The 22,468-nt window shown below is 42.4% G+C and overlaps 1 protein-coding gene across 1 annotated transcript in view; it reads left to right on the plus strand.

Moving 5' to 3' along the window:
- Nucleotides 1–17,971: 17,971 nt before the first annotated feature.
- LOC308297467 (neurotrypsin) overlaps nucleotides 17,972–22,468 on the plus strand; it is a gene marked incomplete at both ends in the record, with an annotated part of 90,598 nt that continues 86,101 nt past the window's right edge. The window contains one exon of the mRNA XM_080740872.1: nucleotides 17,972–18,070. Within this exon, the coding sequence (XP_080596998.1) occupies nucleotides 17,972–18,070 (99 nt within the window). The remainder of the gene's footprint in view (nucleotides 18,071–22,468) is intronic.

Consider the following 22,468-nt stretch of genomic DNA (forward strand, 5'->3'; position numbering starts at 1 on the left):
TTACCGTGTCCAAATTCTCCTGAACTGGAATGCAGCTTCTCATGTTGAAAGAATGATTGAAAATAGCCGACCTCCAAGCTCACAACGCGTCGCGCTGCGTGACGCGGTGTGAGCTTGGAGGTCTGCTATTTTCAATATTTTCACCAAAAGGCCCTTTTAGAAATGTCAGCCCCTGCCTCTCTAACATTCTCTGCACGTCCCTGGCTCTGAGGACTGTCCCTGGGTGGTTTGTCAAAGGACGGTGTTCACAGAAAGTGTATTTTTGAGCAACGGAGCGCTTTTGGACATCATTGTCGTGAGCGCTACATACTGAACGTGCACCGAGCGAGACGCATTTGCTCAGTAGTTGTGTGTGTGTTGGGTTGTGTCTCTCTCCAACGCTCTGCGTAGCAAAGTGACATTGATGAGCGGCGCCCAGTACAAAATATCTCCACACAACTTCTCTGCAAGGTTTCCGAAAGAAACGCAATGCTCTGCATTAGGAAGAGGAGCGCCGAAATGAAGGACAGAAATCCTCTGGCAGTTCAAATGCATTCCGTGGACACGGCACCTACACATACACAGAAGAAAAGAAGCCAAACTCGCATTTCATTCATTTCTGTCGAGTTGTGTGCTTCAGAACAATTCCTGCAGTTATGTTAAAATGGAAATATTATTTATCGTGTAAAGCAGTTGCTATTAAAAAAAGTGTAAATTTTGCCACCATAAACGGAACTGAGCCTCTGTCTAGCTTTGTTTTTCATATATATTTAATCTTAACTTAAATAGCTTTCAGACTATTTTGTTAACAATACTGCAAGGGGTCTAATTAAGGAACCCCTGGGGGTCCAAATGGACCCTCGTGGGTCTATAACTCTGACAGCGTACGAATGGAACGGGTCCATTTTGTTCCATTTGTACACTGTCCCATTTAGGCCTAGAATTATTGAATGCTTTAACCAGTGAAAAATAGCAGATATACAAGCTCACAGCGCGGCACCGAGTGCTGCGCTGCGAGCTTGTAGATCTGCTATTTTTGAAAAAGTCGTGAAAATGTGTGCAAATCTTTGAATATATTCAAAGCGAACATTTGTAACTCAAATTTTGCTTCTGGGTGGTCCCTTGAACTAGATATTTTGAAATGGGGGTCCGTGGCCAAATAAATATAATTTTGGGGGTCCTTCACATGAAAAGGTTTGAGCACCACTGACATAGTAGTCTCTCAAGAACAGACTAACTGAGCTCCAGTCAAGTGAAAAGGACCTTTTCTTTGACGATGGCTGGCCAGATTGCTGACAACATTTTTTTTTTTTTTTCCAAAATTCTTAGAAGGATTCAAAAGACACTTATAGAATTGGGTCAAAATTCTACTTTTCACGATTTTTCAAAAATAGCAGATCTACAAGCTCGCAGCGCGGCACTCGGTGCCGCGCTGTGAGCTTGTATATCTGCTATTTTTTTATATTTAAAGCATAAAATATTGCGTCATAATGTGTTCAGGCCTAAATGTGTTAAATTAACATCTGATCTATTTGGAAATATTATGTGACCATATATTATCCCTGGGTCCTCCTGGATTGGTAACTGTTGAGAATGTCTCGCCATTTTTCCCCCTCTCAATTGAATTTGGCCAAGCGGTCACTAATGGTTCATACATTGTATTAGAGGAAGGCGATACGGGGTCTTATTAGTGTTTGATTTCATGCCTCTTGTCTCTCTGTGTGAGTTTACCTTCATCCCTGATCTCTCTACTAATGGCTCTGACCGGATTCCAACACTATCACTGTTCCTACTGTATGTAATGTGAGCCTGAAGGACGGATTACGCCATACACAATATCAGCATGTCAAAGAAAGCTCATTACCTGCGGTTGTGGATGAGACAATATGAAGATTGCGTATGATAATTGAGATTAACAAAAAGCACTCCGTTTTACCAATTATAGAGGTTTAAATCAGGGGTCTTCAACGTTTTCAGGCCAAGGACCCCTTAGTTGAGAGCGATGAAGCAGGGACCCCCACAGCCTATTCATAGATTCCATATAGTTTCATTGTTTGACAGCACAATCATCAGTGTATTTTGGATTTGAACTTTCACTCTGTACTTAGTCTGCTCTTTTTCCCCCTAAACCTCTTTGCCGAAAATAGCCGATCTACAAGCTCACAACGCCGTAGATCTGCTATTTTTGGCTAAAGTTCTCAGAATATGGACACTAGGGTTTAAGTGGTTAATATAAAACAGGAGAAAAAAGATTCTATCACTCTTTGATTTGGAGGACCCCCTGTAGTAACTCTGAGGACCCCCTGTTGAAGACCCCTGGTTTAAATTGTATATGCAGCGTGGCAAATAAAAGGTGAATTGATCCCAGTGCATGACAGAGGATAATTTCATGAATGTAAATCTCCACAATACGATTATTGTAATTGGGTTTTTTTCATCACTATAAATGATACCTATTATCGTCCCACCCCTACTGTTGTGTCACGATAAATTAAAATCTCCGCAATAGGGTTAGGGTTAGGGTTATCCCCTGAGAAATTAGGCTCTATTGGCTCCATGGTAAAAATGTCTGCATTTGAGCAGGAAACCGGGTTCGAATTCGGGGTAGAAGGGGAAAGTTACATAGTGCTAACCCTAACCCTAACCCTAACCCAAGCCATTTAGACCAGGAACGCATTATTGCGTATTATTATTTTATGATTTAACTGTTAAAAATAGTTGCCCTCAGATTTTGAGATACCCCTACCTGAGTTAGAACAAAACACAACAATATTTTTTCTTATCTTTGGGGTGTCCCATTAATGAAATGGATTGTTGTGGAATTTTATTTTTGGGGGAAATGTTTTTTTGACTTCCCATCATCTCTGAAAAAGGCAAATCAGAATTGGTTAAAGCTGACAAAAAAGCAGCTAACTGCCTCTAATCTTCATAAAATATGCTGAGAAGTGAACCAGGTGTCTACCTTACGTCAGAATGCAATTTACCTAAAATAATACTGAAATGTTGTCCTTTAAACAAACCTTTAGTTTAGGCGTAAATTGTACTTTTTGTGGTGAGGACTCCTCCTACTCCTACTTTCTCATTGACAAGAAAAAACATATTTATGTCAAATAAGCTGTTACTGCATTGCCAGATTTCTAGACATACCCCTCCCCTGAAAAAGACAAATTAGGTAATTATGAATCTGAATAGGTGAATAAGTTAATGATGGTCATCATTTTTGGGGAGGGAACGTCCAGGCGGCTGTACTGTACCACATCACCAAACTATCAGAATGAATAACTCAATAATGAAGTTTATCTATCTATCTTATTTAAATTACTAAGGACTTTGAGGACTTGCTGCAGGACTATAATGCCAGGCCAGGGTGCCAGTGCCCAAGGTTGCTTAACCCTCTCATAGACTATTAACCGGCCAGTCCAAGGGTTAAACGTTTACCATAAAAGGTCCAAATGTCCATCCCTAGTCAGATATTCCAGATGTTCAAGAGAAGAAAAAAATCAAACCTCGGTTCGAAGTGGAGCCGTGAATTTGAGCAGTTCCAGGTCTATGTTTTTGATTGAAGTGATTTGTAATTATAATCAAAATCTACAAAGTATTTACAAAATAAATAACTTTTGAACGGCTCTTTGAAAAGAACGGATCCCAGAGATTCGGCTCACTTCAAAGTGACATAAATCCCATCCAAAAAATCGTCTCACTTCAAAGTGACATAAATCCCATCCAAAAAATCGGCTCACTTCAAAGTGACATAAATCCCATCCTCCCATCCAAAAAATCGGCTCACTTCAAAGTGACATAAATCCCATCCAAAGAATTGCGCATGGGCAGATCCTGTTCATTCTCGACTGGACACAGACTCTGGTGAGACAGGACACACATTGCCACTCAGAGGGAGCCCATGTGCTCTGCACACGGCTCCAAAAATGTGTGAGGGATTTTTTTTGGAGGTTTTCCTCTTCTTTGCAGCTTAGCTTATCGTCAGGGATCTTCCTTCCCTCCTCTTTTCCTTTTTAGAATCCAAAGGTAGAAAACGTCGCCTATATTTACACTCCACTAATGATGTTTTAATGTCTAGATGTGGCGGGTGGCTCGCTGGCTCGTGGTAGAAGGGGAGCGTGTTTAGTCTGTGCTTCAGGAAAGGCTTCCTCGGTGCTGTCAGTGATGTCATAGTTCAGTTTGTGTCCGTGTTTTGGCCGCCCCTCATTAAACATAACCTCCCCTCCACGCCCCCCCATCGGTCAGACCATTTCCCCTTGCCTGGTTATCACATCCTGTGGACATGTCTGGGCCGGACGGGACAGTAGCGGAACGCTTTCCTCCATTAACACTGTTCCTGTCGTTCAATCAAGACACCGATTTTTGAACTTCAAGGGAACTCAACCACTTGGCTTTGAAGGGCTGAAGTCCCGGCACCGCTTTGATCCTTTTAATTACATTCAAACCAAATGAAGAGATGTATCAAATCGTCGTTGTCGGGTGTCCAAAACTGTTCGTTTTGTATTTACCATTTTAGAAATGATTTAAACTAGTCAAAATAGCCGATCTACAAGCACAGATCTGCTATTTTCATTCGTCTAGTGCAATATTAAACAAACTAAAGTCATATATTGCAGTTATACTGTAGCAGTCACTGAGACAAAGCCAATTACAGCTCTGTAAGTAAACGTACCCGAACACGCATGCGCGTCCGCAATTGTACGCAGCCCTCACTTCCACGCTCTCGAGTAAAATGAACACTAGGGCTTTCACGATTATGACATTTTACATGACGATCAATTGTCACTCAAATAATTGCGATTAACGTTTTAATTGTGTATTTGTCGTTGACGATTACATTTCTGGTTGGCTTTTGAAGTTGCACATGGCAATCATGACACATAACTTAAATATACAAAGACATTACTGACATATTTGACAATTTTATACTTAAAGAATAACATTGATAGTGGAAATAGCCGATCTACAAGCTCACATTGTCACGCGTTGAGAGCTTGTAAAGTGTTTAACTATATTAACATTTCTCAACATGGACACGATTATGACGATTATGCAAAATAATTGAGATTACCTCAAATAATTGCGATTAGACGATTATGTAATAATTGTAACAGCCCTAATGAACACTCAGGATTTTTACAGTTCTATCACATATTTGGGTAGTGCTTTTGCCACTTATTAATTTTTCAAAACGTATCCTACTAGAATCTCTTGTTGCGGGTTGTAACAGAGCTGCAGGGAGCAGACCTTTCTTGTTGCAACAGGTTGACCTTGCGCACGCACACACACGCACACACACACACACACATTTCAACGGGTTGACCTTGTACACACAGTCACATTTCCCGGGTGTCAGACGGGGTGCTAAACTATTCGACACCGGGTGACCCCCTCACCTGCTCGTTAAACTTGGTGTTGTTGCCTGGTCACGTCGTCCGTCCGGCCTCCTCTGAAACTCACACACACGCAAAAATGTCCCTATATTTACCCCAGACACATAGGCCTGCTACTACCCCCACAAATAATGATGACAGCTCAAGTGGCGTCAGTTCAGAAAAAGCTACGGTATGGCAACATGACTGGTGTCTTGCATGCGCGACTTCGCGCGTGTGTAAGAAACCAGTCATGTTGCCATACCTTAGCAACAGGCATGATACATTTATTTTAAGAAGTACATTTTATGTTTTTCCCCCCGTTTCTACGGTTTCTTGGGCTGGATATGGTAGCCTGGAACGGTTGTTCAAGTGCAGCTAAACTTGGCATGTTAGTAAACGTGCCACAATTAACAATAATGCATTGCACCTGTGCAGCTTTGATTGATTGATTGAAGGCTTTATTAGAAGTTTGCATAGGAAAATGTACAGATTCATGACGGTACAGTTCACTGGTACAAGGTCTACTAAAAGGAGATCCATGAAAAGACTAAGCTTATTTCAACAGGAAACCATTTAAGTATCTCATATAACATTGAATGACAGACAAATAGAACACAGTACTATGCAGTAGATATGTAAAGAAAAATGGGAAAAAAAAGAAAAGAAAACAGTAAATCTAAACAAACAGTAAGTATATACAAGGAATATACAGTAAATCTAAACAGACAGTAAGTATGTACAAGGAATATACAAGTATACAAGTATATACAAGGAAGGGGCAGGGAGGGTAGGGTTGGGCTAGGTTTTTTACCAGTTGCGAACGGCTGCTGCCTGTAAGTGGTTTTTCAGGGCAATTTTAAAGGATGCTAGTGATCCACACTCCTTTATGGCCTTCGGTAAGGCATTCCACATTTTTGTGGTATAGCAGAAGAACGAGTTCGACCCTTTCTTTGAGTTGACTCTGGGTTGAACGTGATCTGTGGCACTGCCTCTGGTGTTGTAATTATGGACATCCTTAACGTTTATAAAGTATTTTGACAGGTACTTGGGTATCATAGTGGTGTAGTGTATCTTGTACACCAGGCCCATTGCAAGTTGCTGTACTCTGTCATCTACTCTGAGCCACCCCACTCTTAACTGGTGAGTAGCGGTGAGGTGAGTCTGATAGGGAAGGTTAAGCAGGACCCTAATTAGTTTATTTTGGGCTGTTTGGAGTTTAGTTTTAAGGGCTTGTGGGGCGTCACGATACCATACGTGGACTCCGTAGTCAAAGAGGGGCTGGATTATTGCACCAGCTATGGTCTTCAGTGTGTTGAAGTTGACCATTGGGGCGATCCTCTGTAGGAAACGAGTTCGTTGGTTGATTTTTTGTATTACTTTTGAAGTCATCTTTTCGCTGGAAAGATTAGCTTCAAGGATACATCCTAAGTAAGAGATTTCGTTTTTTCGTGTTATGACCTTGTCACCCACTTTGATTGTGAAGTCATCTACCTTTTTGAGGTTATGATTTGATCCAAAGAGGATGGACTCGGTTTTTCCCAGGTGAATTGATAATTTGTTGTCGTTAAGCCATGTGCAGATCTTACTCAGTTCAGAGTTAAGTGTCTTTTCAACCTGCAAGTGGTCCTTGCCCGAGACTAGGAGAGCCGAGTCATCCGCGAACAGGAACAGGTTGCAGTCGCAAGCAGATGCCATGTCGTTCACGTATATTAGGAACAACAGAGGTCCCAGTATGCTACCTTGAGGAACACCACAGCTTACTGGGAGGGGGGGGGACAGGGTTCCGTTAATCTCCACCACCTGTTCCCTCCCCACCAGGTAAGATTGCATCCAGCTCACTGCTGCGCTGTCAAGACCGATGGCTTTTAGTTTCTCAATCAGAATAGCATGATCCACGGTGTCAAATGCCTTCTGGAGGTCCATCATGACCATGCCACTATATTTGCCCTGATCCGCTTCGCGTTTTATTTGGTCAGTCAAATAGAGAAGGCATGTGTCAGTGGAATGGGATTTTCTGAATCCAGATTGGAACTCGTAAATCAGATTATTCTCATCGAGATATCTTGCAATCTGTTCGTAGACTATTTTCTCCATGACTTTGGATATGGAGCTAAGAATGGAAACGGGGCGGTAGTTTCCAGGGTCTAGTTTGCTACCTTTTTTGTGCAGGGGGGTTACTTTTGCTAGTTTGAAGTCCTGGGGGACATGACCCTGTTCGATGGAAAGGTTAATTATGTGGGTAATGATTGGAGCAATGGTGGCGGCTGAATCTCTGAGAAATCTAGCTGGGATTTTATCAAGGCCAGTGGCCTTGTGCTGAGGTAGGGCGCTCAATTTTTTAAACACTTCATCAGTTGTCACTGTGGAAAGTTTAAAGCTGTCTTTTTTGACGCCCAGTTTTTTGTAGAATTTTTTAACAAATTCTTCACCATACCGCCCAGATGGGGCGACCAGTCTTTCGACCAGTGAACGGGCTGTGGTGGTAAAGGTTTTGTTAAGATGGGTAGCCACTTCACCTTTGTCAGAAATGAGAGCGGCGTCCGTTTTGATGTTTATGTTGTGGCATATGGTTTTTGATTTTAAGCCTAATTGGTTGTTAAGCAACTTCCATAGGTCTCGTGGTTTGTTTTTGTATTCATCGATTTTGTCGTCGATGTAGTTTTTTTTGGCGGATCTAACTAGGGCGGTTGTCTGGTTTCTAAGTTTCTTGCATTGAGCAGTAAGATGTTCAACGTGGATTTTGAGGCCAGGGTTGAATTTTTTACTGAGCTTTTTGCAGCACTTTCGTTTTTCATCGTATTTTTTGTCTCTGAGTTTAGCTGATTCTGCAATATCTGAGTTATACCATGGCTCTTGGCGGGCTTTAACCCTGGTGGTATTCAAGGAGGCCACGTCGTCTAGAGCATTGGTCAATTTGGTTTTAAAACCACACCATGCTTCTTCGACATCTGTACACTGCAGCTCTGGGGAAAAGTCTACACCCGCTAGTTTGAGATTAAAAGCCTCACTGGAGTAGTTCTTCAGGCTTCTAGCAACGACAGTTCTGTGGCCACTAGCCTTGGGTTTGTGTATTTTTCGGGTAGAGTAGATCATATAATGATCACTAAGACCGCATACAATAGCCCCGCTAGCGGTGACTTTGGACTTGTCAGTGGTTACGACGAGATCTATGAGGGTTTGAGAGTGCTCTGTCACCCTGGTGGGTACTGTGACAAGCTGAGTGAGGCTGTACTGATTGCATAACACATCAAAGGACTTGAACATGGGTGCTTCTTTACGCAAAACATCCACATTCCAGTCGCCCAAAATGTGATACTCAGTACCGTCCACCTTTGCTAAGCTCTCATCAAACAGCTCAAAGAAATCATTCTGATCAGGTGGTCTATAGACAGCGCATATTAGTATGTTTTTTGCATGTTCAAAGATTACCTCAATCCATACAGTTTCAAGTGAACTGTGGTGTAAGTCTGGACGGGGGATAAAAGCTGACCTGCGGAGACCTGGGAATATACAATTTTGTCAAGATGGGGAGAATGAAAGTGTGGAGAATATAATTATAATACCTTAAGTGACCATTATGTTAAATGTTGCATTTGTAGTTATTTTACTGTAATTTAACAACATAATAACCAGCACAGATAGACATTAATGGATTTATATTTAAAAGTAACTTTTATTTTCCCCCCTGGACCCAGGGTATGGCAGCTGCATACCCCTGCCATAGCCAATTGACACCCCTGAGATCCAAAGCTAGGTCCCCACATTATTTTGGGGGTCCCCAGATGATTTACTTCATGTGAAACATTGTGTTCTCTTTCAACAGCAAACAAACCAACATAAAGTTTAAGTCTACAGAGGTCATTTGCACATTTCTAAAGTGACAATTTAAGGACTTTAACTCTAAAATGACAGATTAAACATTGGCCAAATTGTTAAATATTAGAGGCCGAAATTGTGAATATTACTATACTATTTTCACAATAGAACCGTGTAATGTAATGCCTCAACTCTCCATGTATGGGCATAAAAGGGTATAATGTCATAGACATCATAGGACTTTCACATATATCACATATCACACATAACTGAGTAAGCATGTTTGGGCTCTCACAGCATATCTCCATATACAGTACATGGTTCTCCATATATATCACACACGCAAAAATTACCCTATATTTACAGACACATAGGCCTTCTACCCTATGCTTCTACCCCCACAAATAATGATACCAGCTCAAGATGCAAAGCTACCCCCTCCTCCAAGATCATATCAGCGGTGGTGGACTGGGCGCTATGTACATTTTGTTTTCTTGAGTACTTTAGTACATTTTTGAGTAGGCTTATCTGTACTTTACTTGGGTAGTTTTTTTTTCTGTTTGCTTGTTTGTTTTTGTGGAAGCTTAGGGCTTTCACTTCACTACACTTTTCAAAAACAAATATTGTAGCCTACTTTAGGGAGTTAGACTCCGCTATAGTTTTAGGAAGGGATCCCCAGTACCCAAAATGACAAACATTCATTATGAGAAATGTCACAGCTTGTCTGCGTGTAGACGTGAAGCTGTGTGTGTACACATTTTTACAGTCTATGGGTTGGTTCCCTTGACACTTCACTGTGACATCACAGGTGACATCACCTATGTAAAAGTCCATGTATTCCCCAGAATCCCTTTTATGCCCATATACTGTATGAAGATGCCTGATGTCATCGATATATATCACAGGCCAGATGGCCAAGACATGGCCCATATCTGTGTGGCTGGTTCAGATAGGGATCTCCATGTATGGGCATAAAGTATTATGTTGTCATGTCATGGGAACCACTATAACAGAATCCCTTTTATGCCTATATATGGAGATCCCTGAGGTCATCAATATTAAGCTCATATCTAAGACAGTTCAGACAGGGATCTCTATGTATGGGCATAACAGGAATGTACAGTACTATATACAGTACATGGATCTCCATATATGGGTAACTGGTCCGATATACGTCACTGGCCAGATGGCCAAGAATTGGCGCACATGTCACCCTGAGGTGTCTTACTTGTTAATTTAACCACAAAAACAGTGAAAATTGTCTGTTTTCACAAATTATGATTTTTTTTAAAAGAAACTTTGTGAAAATGTTTTGGTTGAGTCATTTTTCACCAGGAGTATCTATACTTCGTCTCAGGTACTGGGGAGTGGGGGTTGAGTATACTTTGTCCACTTTGTTCACTACACCTCGCATTGCGAGGCGTTGTGAGCATGTAGATCTGCGATTTTCACAATTTCTGCCTCTAATATCTGACAATTTGGCCAATGTTTAACTTGTCATTTTAGAGGTATTAAAATGTCCTTAAATTGTCACTTTAGAAATCTATACACTTAAACTTTGTTAGTTTGTTTACTGACCCTGGGGGTCCCGACCCACAGGTTGAGAACCACTAGTGTAGAGGGTCTTTCTACTGTCATGGTGGAGAGTTTGGAGACCCCCCTTTAGATGCCTTGTTGGGACCAGAATAGCTCCGCACACAATCCCTCAGCTGTTTCAAGGAGATATAAGAAGAAGGGAAGAAAAAAAAGTCATTATCTTTGAAATGTGCTGATTGCCAGCAGCCGAGCCGAGCGTCATCGACTCTTTAACGTTTAGTGGCTTTGAGGAAGGTGGCGATTATGATCTCTGGTTCCTCTTTTAAGAGCATGTGTGGATCTGTGAAAGTCTGCCAAGGAAAACAAACCAGTGGTCTTTTTTAAACGTCGTCCCCTTTGGGCCTCATGTGTGGGAAGGAAAGCGAGAGTTTGGCTCTCGGCCTATCGCAGGCTGTTATCAGTGCTCGCTGATAACCATGAAAGGCACGTTAATTGATGTGACTTGTTTGTTTCTTTTGGTTTCAACACCTACAAGAAGCAGGGGTGTCACACGAAATTCTGGGACCTGGGTACAAGGGTTCACTGCGGGCCCCCCATGAATGTTCTTCATAGGGGCAGGGGGTTTAGCCCATTTAGACTGGGAACGCATTATTGCGCATTATTTCGTGGCACCGAGTGCCACGCCGCGAGCTTGTAGATTTGCTATTTTTTTTAAATCATGATTTTTGGGAAAAACCTATGTTTCTATGTCAGTGGTGCTCAAACCTTTTCATCTGAAGGACCCTCAAAATTATATTTATTTGGCCACGGATGCCCATCTCAAAATATTTAGTTCCAGGGACCCCCCAGAAGCAATATTTGAGTTGAAATGTTCGCTTAAAAAATACATATTTTCAAAGATTTGCACACAGTTTCACGACTTTTCAAAAATAGCAGATATACAAGCTCGCAGCGCAGCACCGAGTGCCGCGCTGTGAGCTTGTATATCTGCTATTTTTTCAATAGCTAAAGTATAAAATAATTAAAGCCCCTCCACCTTGGGCCCTAGTAACTCAGTCCCACTTTTCCCCCCCTTGTGACGCCCCTGCCTACAAGGGGTTGTTTTCTATTCCCGGTTCACAACATGTCATTATCAGCAGGTGTAGTCCGGTGTTAGCAGATAATAAAAGTATTCATTATTAGTCCATATCTGTGGACCACACCTTACTGATTAGCCCAAATGTGAAACACCTGCCTACTGTAGTCCTACATACAGTACTAGCATACGGTATCTCTGTCGGGCATAAACCATGATCTGTGTCAAAAATATTAACTTTTCAGGAAAAAAGAAAAGAAAAACATGTTTTTTACTGCCTAAAGTCGATGTGCTGACATTGTCAGATACTTGAATGTGTCTTGAAAAGTGGTTCTCAACCTGTGGGTTGGGACCGCCAGGGGGGTCCCCAAATTATTTTACACTTACAGTCACACACTAATTAACAATAAAAACAGCGTGCGCGCATGACGTCATGAATTTAGAGGACCCACACTTCTAAAATCCATATCACACCACTGGTTGTGAGCTTGTAGATCAGCTATTTTTGGCTAAAGTTCTCAGAATATGGACGTTAGGGTTCAAGTGGTTAATATAAAAAAATAAAGATTTGGAGGACCCCTTGTAGTAACTCTGAGGACCCCTAGATGCTCATTAACATTGTCTCATCACTTCCAATTCCACCATGTTTTCATCCATGTTTATATGATATCCTCCTGTATGATTGCAGTCTGCTCTCCTGATTGGATGAAATTGGTATCCTGTCCTGAAAATCTATGTTCCTGGAGAGATGAGGAGGTGAGCGGTGCTATATGAGTTAATTTCAAATGTTGAGTGCTTCATGCCAACATGTAGCTTTGCTTCCCGGACAAAATAGATGTTGGAGCTTATTAGCTCCTTCCAAGAGCACCGTTCAAAAATGAAAACATTACCATCCCCTTGAACAGTGGTTCAATGGGTGGAAAATGGGCCTTTAAAATTGGACCCATTTTCCACTGGCCCAACTCACACCACTCCACACCACACCGCCCACTTGTGCCAGGTTTTCCACTACAAGGACCAGGGTAGAGTGGTGTGAAAGTGGTACTAAACAGGGTACTAAAAAGTATCCACTCTAGAGTAGGTCTGAGCTAGGCCAAACAGGGCCAAACACTTCATAATAACTGATCACTCACTGACTTTTCATTTAGACCACCAGGATATAGTTGTAATACATGATAATAGATTCTATTGTGTCAAAAATATTAACTTTTCAGGAAAAAAGAAAAGAAAAACATGTTTTTTACTGCCTAAAGTCGATGTGCTGACATTGTCAGATACTTGAATGTGTCTTGAAAAGTGGTTCTCAACCTGTGGGTTGGGACCGCCAGGGGGGTCCCCAAATTATTTTGGGGAGGTCCCAAGATGATTAACTTAATGTGCAACATTGTTTTCTCTTTCAACAGCAGACAAACCAACATAAGGTTTAAGTGTACAGAGGTCGTTTTCACGTTTTCACAAGTGACAATTTAAGGACTCTAAAATGACAAATTAAACATTGGCCAAATTGTCAAATATTAGAGGCAGAAATTGTGAATATAGCTGATCTTGCGAGGTGTTGTGAGCATGTAGATCTGCTATTTTCACAATAGAACCGTGTTGTACAAAATGTAATGCCTCAACTCTCCATGTATGGGCATAAAAGGGTATGATGTCAGATGTCATAGACGTGGGGGCTTTTAAGCCGTGACATCATTTTGTAGTCAGACCTCCAAGCAGATTTATTGTCAATATCTGTCCCTCGCTATTTCAACAGATTAGAGACAAAAATAACGACAAAAGTATAATTCTACCACTTTCCTTTCAACAACAAAGAGAAGAAAAATTAGTAAATAGTAAAAATACAATAGTAAAAAGATTCGCCTTTTTTGGGGGCAAAAGTTCTCCTCTGCCTACAAAATGATGTCAGACTTAACAGCCCCATAACAAATAGCTGAGTAAGCATGTTTGGGCTCACAGTATATCTCCATATACAGTACATGGATCTCCATATATGGGTACCAGGGGTCTCCATATATGGGTAACTGGTCCGATATACATCACTGGCCAGATGGCCAAGAATTGCCATCCTCAGGGCGACAATTGCCATCCTCAGGGCTACATGCTCTGACCTTTTCGATAATTCGATCAATTGAAAAGGTAATCGATGAAAACCCTTGATAGCTGCCGCCCTAGTAGAGCCAGTAGGCCTACACACAGCACATTCCCCCAGCAGTAGTCAGTCAGTCAGTGGGTCCATGTCGTGCATCATCATCTGCAACCTATTTGCAGCGGTGCTGCCGTGCTGCAGATAGCACTGCACGGTTGTTCACATGTGGTTTGAGTTGTCTTCAAAGAGTGCTTCCATTTTCCATTGTTTCAGCTTACAGACACGCTTTGACGTCAACTCATATCACAGGAACTCTATGCATTTACTGTATATACAGTATACTGTTGCATTGCTTGGAGGGATGACTTTGAGTAAAAACAGATACAAACCAGGTCTATATAGCATCTCACGAGACAACCAGTTTGTTCCTTCTGTGTTGTGATACCAGCACTTATTCTCAAAACGGGGTCTCTGTGGGGTCCTTGAGGGGGTTCCAGCAAAATGAGGAACGGTTTTAAAGATGGTGTAAGTCAAGGGTCTCCAACGTTTTCAGGCCAAGGACTCCTTAGCTGAGAGAGAGATGAAGCAGAGACCCCCAGATTCCATATAGTTTCATCATTTGACAGCACAATCATCAGTGTATTTTGTATTCATGTCAATTTGTGTTATCAGATATGTAACCACTTGAACCGTCAATACTTAATAAACTTGATCTTTTACTCTGTACTTACTACTTACTGTAGTCTGCTCTTTTTCCCCTCTACACCAAACCTCTTTGCCGAAAATCGCCGATCTACAAGCTCACAACGCCTCGCAGCGTGAGGCGTTGTGAGCAGGGGTGAGATGCCATGGGCTCGCGTGGGCTCGGCGAGCCCACACTTACAGTCACACACTAATTAACAATAAAAACAGCGTGCGCGCATGACGTCATGAATTTAGAGGACCCACACTTCTAAAATCCATATCACACCACTGGTTGTGAGCTTGTAGATCAGCTATTTTTGGCTAAAGTTCTCAGAATATGGACGTTAGGGTTCAAGTGGTTAATATAAAAAAATAAAGATTTGGAGGACCCCTTGTAGTAACTCTGAGGACCCCTAGATGCTCATTAACATTGTCTCATCACTTCCAATTCCACCATGTTTTCATCCATGTTTATATGATATCCTCCTGTATGATTGCAGTCTGCTCTCCTGATTGGATGAAATTGGTATCCTGTCCTGAAAATCTATGTTCCTGGAGAGATGAGGAGGTGAGCGGTGCTATATGAGTTAATTTCAAATGTTGAGTGCTTCATGCCAACATGTAGGCCACGCTTTGCTTCCCGGACAAAATAGATGCTGGAGCTTATTAGCTCCTTCCAAGAGCACCGTTCAAAAATGAAAACATTACCATCCCCTTGAACAGTGGTTCAATGGGTGGAAAATGGGCCTTTAAAATTGGACCCATTTTCCACTGGCCCAACTCACACCACTCCACACCACACCGCCCACTTGTGCCAGGTTTTCCACTACAAGGACCAGGGTAGAGTGGTGTGAAAGTGGTACTAAACAGGGTACTAAAAAGTATCCACTCTAGAGTAGGTCTGAGCTAGGCCAAACAGGGCCAAACACTTCATAATAACTGATCACTCACTGACTTTTCATTTAGACCACCAGGATATAGTTGTAATACATGATAATAGATTCTATTGTGTTATAACCACTATTATAATCTATTTATAGTGTATTTTAATTATCATAGTAATACATTAATACTTTATAATGTATTATAATCACAGTTATAATCCACTACAGTGCATTATAATTAGGATAGTTGTAATACAAATTTATATTGTATTATAATCAGTTAAAAGGGTCAATTTGTTTCTTACCAATAGGGGTACTTTTTTGTAATGGAAAATGTAGATATTTGTATGTGGTGCGGTGTGGTGTGGTGTAGTGTGGTGTGGTGTGGTGCTAAAACTGCAGTCGAAAAGGGGCAAGTGAATTTCAGGGACTCTCTAGGTTCCTTTAGAGGGTCTAAATTGTCTGTAACTGTGACTGTAGAACTACAAATGGAACCAAATGGACCCTGACGGGACAGGTCCATTTGGTTCCATGCACTCACTGTCAGAGTTAAAGGAGCAGTTCGCCCCCAAAATGACTTTTTTTCTATCGATTTCTCATGCCATTGAGACTTGAGTTCAATAATATTTTTGGGTTTTCAAGTCGAATTCCTATAAGTCGGATACCACCTGAAGACATTTTCCTGGCCAAGGCTACATTCACCAAACGTGAATGGAGGAGAAGCATCGTTAGATGTAATTATAATCATAGAACTCTGGGCAACCAGTGACTTCCAGGAAAGTCTGGATGGAAACCGAGGAAGATTGGTGACGCTGGAGAGACAGATGACCACCAGGAAGAGCCTGGCGTGGGTGTATGAGGTTAGCAACCTCATGCACAGCACTCGCGAGAGGGCACCAACTCAAGCTACAGACATTTATTCAGATACCCTCAGAGTCTCCCGAGAGGGGGGGAGTATGTGAGACTCAACAATACAAACATAACGGTAACAGCCCTTAACTAATCACAGCTAACGAGATGGCTCACCTAAACAACATCAGCTGGGGAGGAATTGGAAGTAAAGTGTCACTGCGAGAACATCTGCAGGAACACAAAAGGTAAAAATACATCAAGCCAGGACCAAGTGTGGAGAAGAGGGGTCACAGGTGCAGCGCACAACTTGGTTGGTGAGTTGGTGAGACGAAGGAGAACTCCAGGCAGGAATAACCCCACAGTACTGGAGAACTCTACGCACCTGTGTCACCTCAAGACCTCAGGAGGGACCCACCCAATACCTCCCCAGAGAAGCCTCTTGTTGGGAAAAATCAAATAGAGCAGGAGAGGGGAGTTTAGCCTTGGTCAGGAGGAGGAGATGGGCAGTGATTTGGCCACCACTGCCGACCCGGCCATCAGGAGGGTGTTGTGGTTTGTGGGTCGAAACACCTTATGATCGATGGATACCACCTGAAGACATCAAATTTTCCTGGCCAAGGCTACATTCACCAAACGTGAATGGAGGAGAAGCATCGTTAGATGTAATTATAATCAGACAGTAATTAAATAATAAAAAAGGTACCCTGACAGTTTCCCCATCCACTGCCATTCATGTGGGTCCCCAACCAGGGCCATGCATCCGGGTCCCCATTCGGAATCCATTTTTGGCGGTACAATTATTATAATCACATTATTATCTTAGGAATGCAACAAATACAAAAAGATATTATTGAATTCAAGTCTCCATGGCATGAGTAATCAATAGAAGAAAAATCTAATGGGGGTGAACAACTCCTTATAAATGTCAAAGTTTCAGAACCACTGCCCCTTGAATCAGTCAGTCGGCACAGCAGTCAGTCCAGAATTGTTGAATGAATGATGTGCATTATACACATCAACAACATGACCCCATGTGTGAGTGTTGTGCGCTATCATGCAGCACGCCCCTTTTACGCAGCGCACCAATCCAATGGTTTATTCTGGGGGGGTCTGTGTCTGTCTGTCTGTCTGTCTGTCTGTCTGTCTGTCTGTCTGTCTGTCTGACTGACTGACTGACTGACTGACTGACTGTGTGTGTACTGTGTATGTTTATGTGGACAGTGTGCGCGTATACGTGTGCGCCGCGCAGCGGACCGATCGGCGTCTGCGCCCCCCCCCCCCCCTCTCTCTCCCTCTCTCTCTCTCTCTCTCTCTCTCTCTCTCTCTCTCTCTCTCTCTCACACACCGGTATCTGCTTTCCCTCACGAGGAGTGTGTCAGTTAGAGGTTTCCTTTCCTCGGGTTGTGTGCAGCTGCAGCAGCATAACCCACCACGAGCACGCACTATCACTGACTGACTGGACTAGACTGTTTCCCCCTCCATTCAAATAAGGGGATCCGATCGCTCGCTTATTACCCCGCCGTTCCCGTGCCGCGTAAACTTGTCTGGGAGGACTGAGTGACAGAAACGGGGTCTATTAGATTTGTGTGTTTGGATCGCTCGTTTCGCCCTCTAAAAATGAAGGTAATGGACGGAGTCAGCTCAAGGTACAGCACCGTGCAATGACTCACACGGCACCAGCAGCATGGATCAGACTCCCAGGAATAAAGCCGCGCTACCGAGGAGCTGCCTCTTCTTCTTGCAGCTGTTTGCGTGTCGTCTGCTGCTGTCCGTCTGTGAGGAGGTAAGTTTATGTTCAAGTTGCCTTTTCTTGGCCATAAATAAATGTCACTGGGTTTACACGTCAACTCACCACGACTCCTTATCTTGTTATTGTGTTGACACACTTATGTATGAGCCATATAGATATTTAAAAGTGAAAGCCAAGGGAAATGTCAGGGGTGAGTTCAATTTATAGCCTGCTCTGATTACCACCTTTGAAAGCTGTTATTTCCACTTGTTGTGAAGTTTTGACTACTAGGCTATTATGGTGGGTCATATATTGAGATTCCCTCATCTGGAACTGGGATATCCTATACTTGCCGCTCTTATCAGTAGCCTATTATGTCTATGGTACAATAATGGACTGTAGCCAATGATTGGATGCCTTTGATATGCAGCCAATATGTAACCTACAATTTAAACATAACCACATTTGGGTGGATCAATCATGCTGAATCAGAGGGCACCTATAAGCTATAGGCCGGGGCTACACATATCAAAATTATGAATGGTCAAGATTTTGTCTTATTAAAATGATGGTTTCGAGCTTTCGACCGATGCATGCACATTTTACGCGATCCCCATGGATTATCTCTCTCTCTCTCTCTCTCTCTCTCTCTCTCTCTCTCTCTCTCTCTCTCTCTCGCTCTCTCTCTCTTTTTCTTTTCTTTTAATCTCCATCTTGGGTCCCAAGGTGGAGATGCTGCTAATCATTCAACCGCTTTATTATTATGAATATCTCTCGGGTTTCTTTTCAAATGTGCCTTCACCAAAAGGCAAAAGCACCCTTAAATCCTGCTGCCAATGCGTAAAGCCCCCGTGGAGAGCCGGGGTCTCATTACAAGCTAGAGAGACCGCAGACCCCTTCAGATCCCCTGTAAAGCGTAAGGAAAGCTGCTTTCCTGTTAAGTTACAGCAGGATAGACGCTCCGGGCAACTCAGAACCAAAGCTGCGTGTGTCTGCTTATAGCTGGGAAGTGACACTGACACCTCATTACAGAAGGCCGACAGAGTGGGCTGTCCCAGTCAGTGGTCCTTAAAGTTTGTCTTTATTCCATTACCCCATAACTCTGAGAGTAAATGCAACCAAAAGGACCCTTATTGGTCCATTTGGTTCCATTTGTACACTCTCAGAGAAATAGACCTACCATAGAAATAGTTGCTACACATTTGACTTGAGTAAAAGTACACATGCATTGGAATCATATTTATTGGAATCTCACACATTTGATCAAAATGTACCAAACAGCAGATCTACAAGCTCACAGCGAGTCACATCCTAACGCATTCCAAAGTATGCCTATATTTTTTATACTTATTTAATAAGGGCTTAAATAGTTCATAATGATGATAATAATAATAAATATAGCTGCAAGCAGCGATAAAGTGGCCAAGCCAGGAAAAAGTAGGAAAGCTAAAAAGCAGCAAGGGAAAAAAAAGCAGGAAAAGCATGAAAAGTGGGAAAATTAATCAAAGCAAAAATAGAAGCAGTGTTCTTCCGAGAACCGGCAGGTAGGTATAGATTTTTTTTGCCTCCTGGTGGCGCTTTAATAGGCCATTGTGAAAAGGGTGCCACGTGTTCTTGGGCCTTTCACGGCAATCGGATGCTGCATGCGTGATTTGAGGCATTTTGTTCCAAAAATGTGTTTTGCAAAAAGTTGACCCGCTGGTGGTGCTATAACAGGCCAATGTGAGAAGGGTGGCATCTGTTCTTTGACCTAATGGGAATGTGCGTGCAAACTTTCACGCAGACTGTGTTCATGATTTGAGACGTTTTTGGACACTTTTATCGCTGCTTGCAGCTATATTTATTATTATTTATTTTGTGTGCACTTCATGTTAGATAAAGGTCCTTAGATTGTGTGTAGAACGTTTCATGCACATTTCTCAAAGATCCCAGGATAAAAACGGGTTTAAGCGTTTTACAAACTGCTCAAAATAGATGTGTTCCTCTTGAGTCAAGGCACGCATGTAAGCAAGTTGCATGTCTTCGAGACAAAATAGGCATATAGACACAGACTTATGCCCGTTTAAAGTTTGAATTTTCAAACGCTTCACATAGCGTCCCCCCTTGGCCAATTGGAATAAGATTGGTTTCAGTGATATTTGGACTAACCCTCTACATCTTTGCCAAATGTCATGAACATGTGACTTTGCATGTATGTTTTAGAGGCAGAAGAATAATTTGCATAAAACTGCAATATTCATTGAATTATTACAAAAATATGTCTCAATTTAAACAAAATCTGCCCAACAGAACTTTAGATATTGGTCCAAAGTTCATGTAAAAAAGTTCTGTGCAAGTGACACGGAAATCCCAAGAGGATCCGAAAAGGTCAGAGGTCAAAAATCAGAGTGTCAAAGTTGTTCGGCATGAGGAGACGCATATGTGTAGTGTATACAGGTGTCATGGCTGTGGGTCAAACAGAGCATGAGCTATACCTGTTCAAAGTTTGCACTTTCAAAGGCGTCCTACAGCGCCACCCTTTGGCCAATTGTTGCAAACTTTGTGTTTTCGCCTTTTGGCATAGTCCTCTACCATACTGCTGAGTTTTGTAAAAAGCGACTGCACGGTTGCGAAAAGTGGCAGAATAATAGAAACACCAATATCAATGAGTGGCTGCAGCGGCTTGGCCACTGATAATAATAGCCTAAATTTTATTTATAAGGCGCCTTTCAAGACACTCAAGGTCGCCGAACAACAATTTAAAAACTACAGTTGATACAAAATTACAATTAAAAGCAGAACAGTTTGCAGTAGAGCAACAGAATTCAAGGAGGTCAGGCATATGCCTGCCTAAAACGGTGAATTTTGAGGTGGGTTTTAAATGTGGGGATTGAGTCATAGTTTCTGATGTCAGGGGGGAGGGAGTTCAAGCTTGCAGATCTGCTACTTTTGATACTTTTGTGTGACAATGCAGTATGATCAAGTAGGCCCTACTTGATCATACTAGATTGTCACACTAAAGTATCAAGTAGGACGTTCATTTACGAAAGAACGCAAAAAGTTAGAATATGGAGATACAAGGTTTCCGCCCGACAGAAACAAAATGTTACATAGGCCACATTTAGACGACAACGGTCTCTAGAGAAAACGTCAAAGCGTTCTCACCTTTTATTCTGCCTTCAGAGGGACACTTAACAGTGATTGAAAACGCTGCAGTGTGCATGCCATGTGGCTAGGTGGCGGTGACACACTGCCAGTTAGACCACCTTACTTCCTATCACAGCTGTTTGTTTATTTACTAACAAAACCTCCACCGGCTGTCAGTCAGTCTGTCAGTCAGTCACACGTCACACTTTTGCCCTTCTTCATATCTCCGCCACTGTCGGTTGCCCCGATCCATGCCAAAATTTGCACACACACTCCTTGGCTGCCAAACCACAACCTCCACCCCTCATGCCTCTTCTAGCGCTACCATGAGGCTGATTCTTAGACACTGCTCCTAGAAATGTTGCCCTAAAATCACGCAAATCAGTAAGTCTACACTCATTTCATCAGCATGGATCTGTGCCATTTAGCGCCACCATCAGGCCGATTTGTACATGCGACCTGACGGTCGCTTATCTCCCGATTAGGGAGTCTTACTGGTGTCACAGAGTTGGCGTGTGTTGACGTGAGCCATGACACGTTTTGCGGATTCCCCCGTTTTTGACATGGAGACGCGTGAGGCGGCGCGTTCTCAAAGATCACTCTGGAAGGTGGTTTCGCTTCATTGCGTTTTCAACCCCCCCGATAACGCCGTTGCTGTCTAAACGGACGGCACGTCCGATAATTTATTCCGCCGTTTTCCCTATAGAGACCGTTAGTCGTCTAAACAGGGCCTTAGTTACTCCCCAGCACTGTTGTGTTGACAGCCCATTAAAACAGCTAACAGAGTAGGAGGACAGCCATGACAACACAACACTTCCAGACATAATAATGTATGTATAGCGGTCCCGCGCTCTATTTTTCCTCCATGCGTGACGGTATTGATTTCAGCTGTCTGGGGAGGGTCCGCTGCCTCATAAAGCGGCGTCATAAAATAAACGCCACTTAAATTAACCCCTTGGTAATTCTCTAGCATTCTATTAAGTCGCCCTTCCAATCGACGTCATCTCCTCCTGCAGCTGTTCCCGTCCTCGATATAGCTAGGCATACCCAGGCACTGATTGAATAGATAACATTAAACAAAGGGGGTTTGGAAAATTAGACCGATGTGTTTTGGCTTGAAGAAGAGGAGGAAATCTAGTAGGGGTGTAACGATATAGTAACTGTATCGAAATATCGTTTTTAACTTAAAAATTCGAAGTATATCGAAATGAAAACAGCTAAAATCGAATCGTATCATTTATTTTGTATCGTATCGAATCGGCAGTGCAAATAATCGATTGTATCGATACTACCTACTTGTGCATTGTATTTAGCATTTTTAAGAAG

Source organism: Nannobrachium achirus (genome assembly GCF_963921795.1).
Source record: "Nannobrachium achirus genome assembly, chromosome: 13".
Taxonomy (NCBI): Eukaryota; Metazoa; Chordata; class Actinopteri; order Myctophiformes; family Myctophidae; genus Nannobrachium; species Nannobrachium achirus.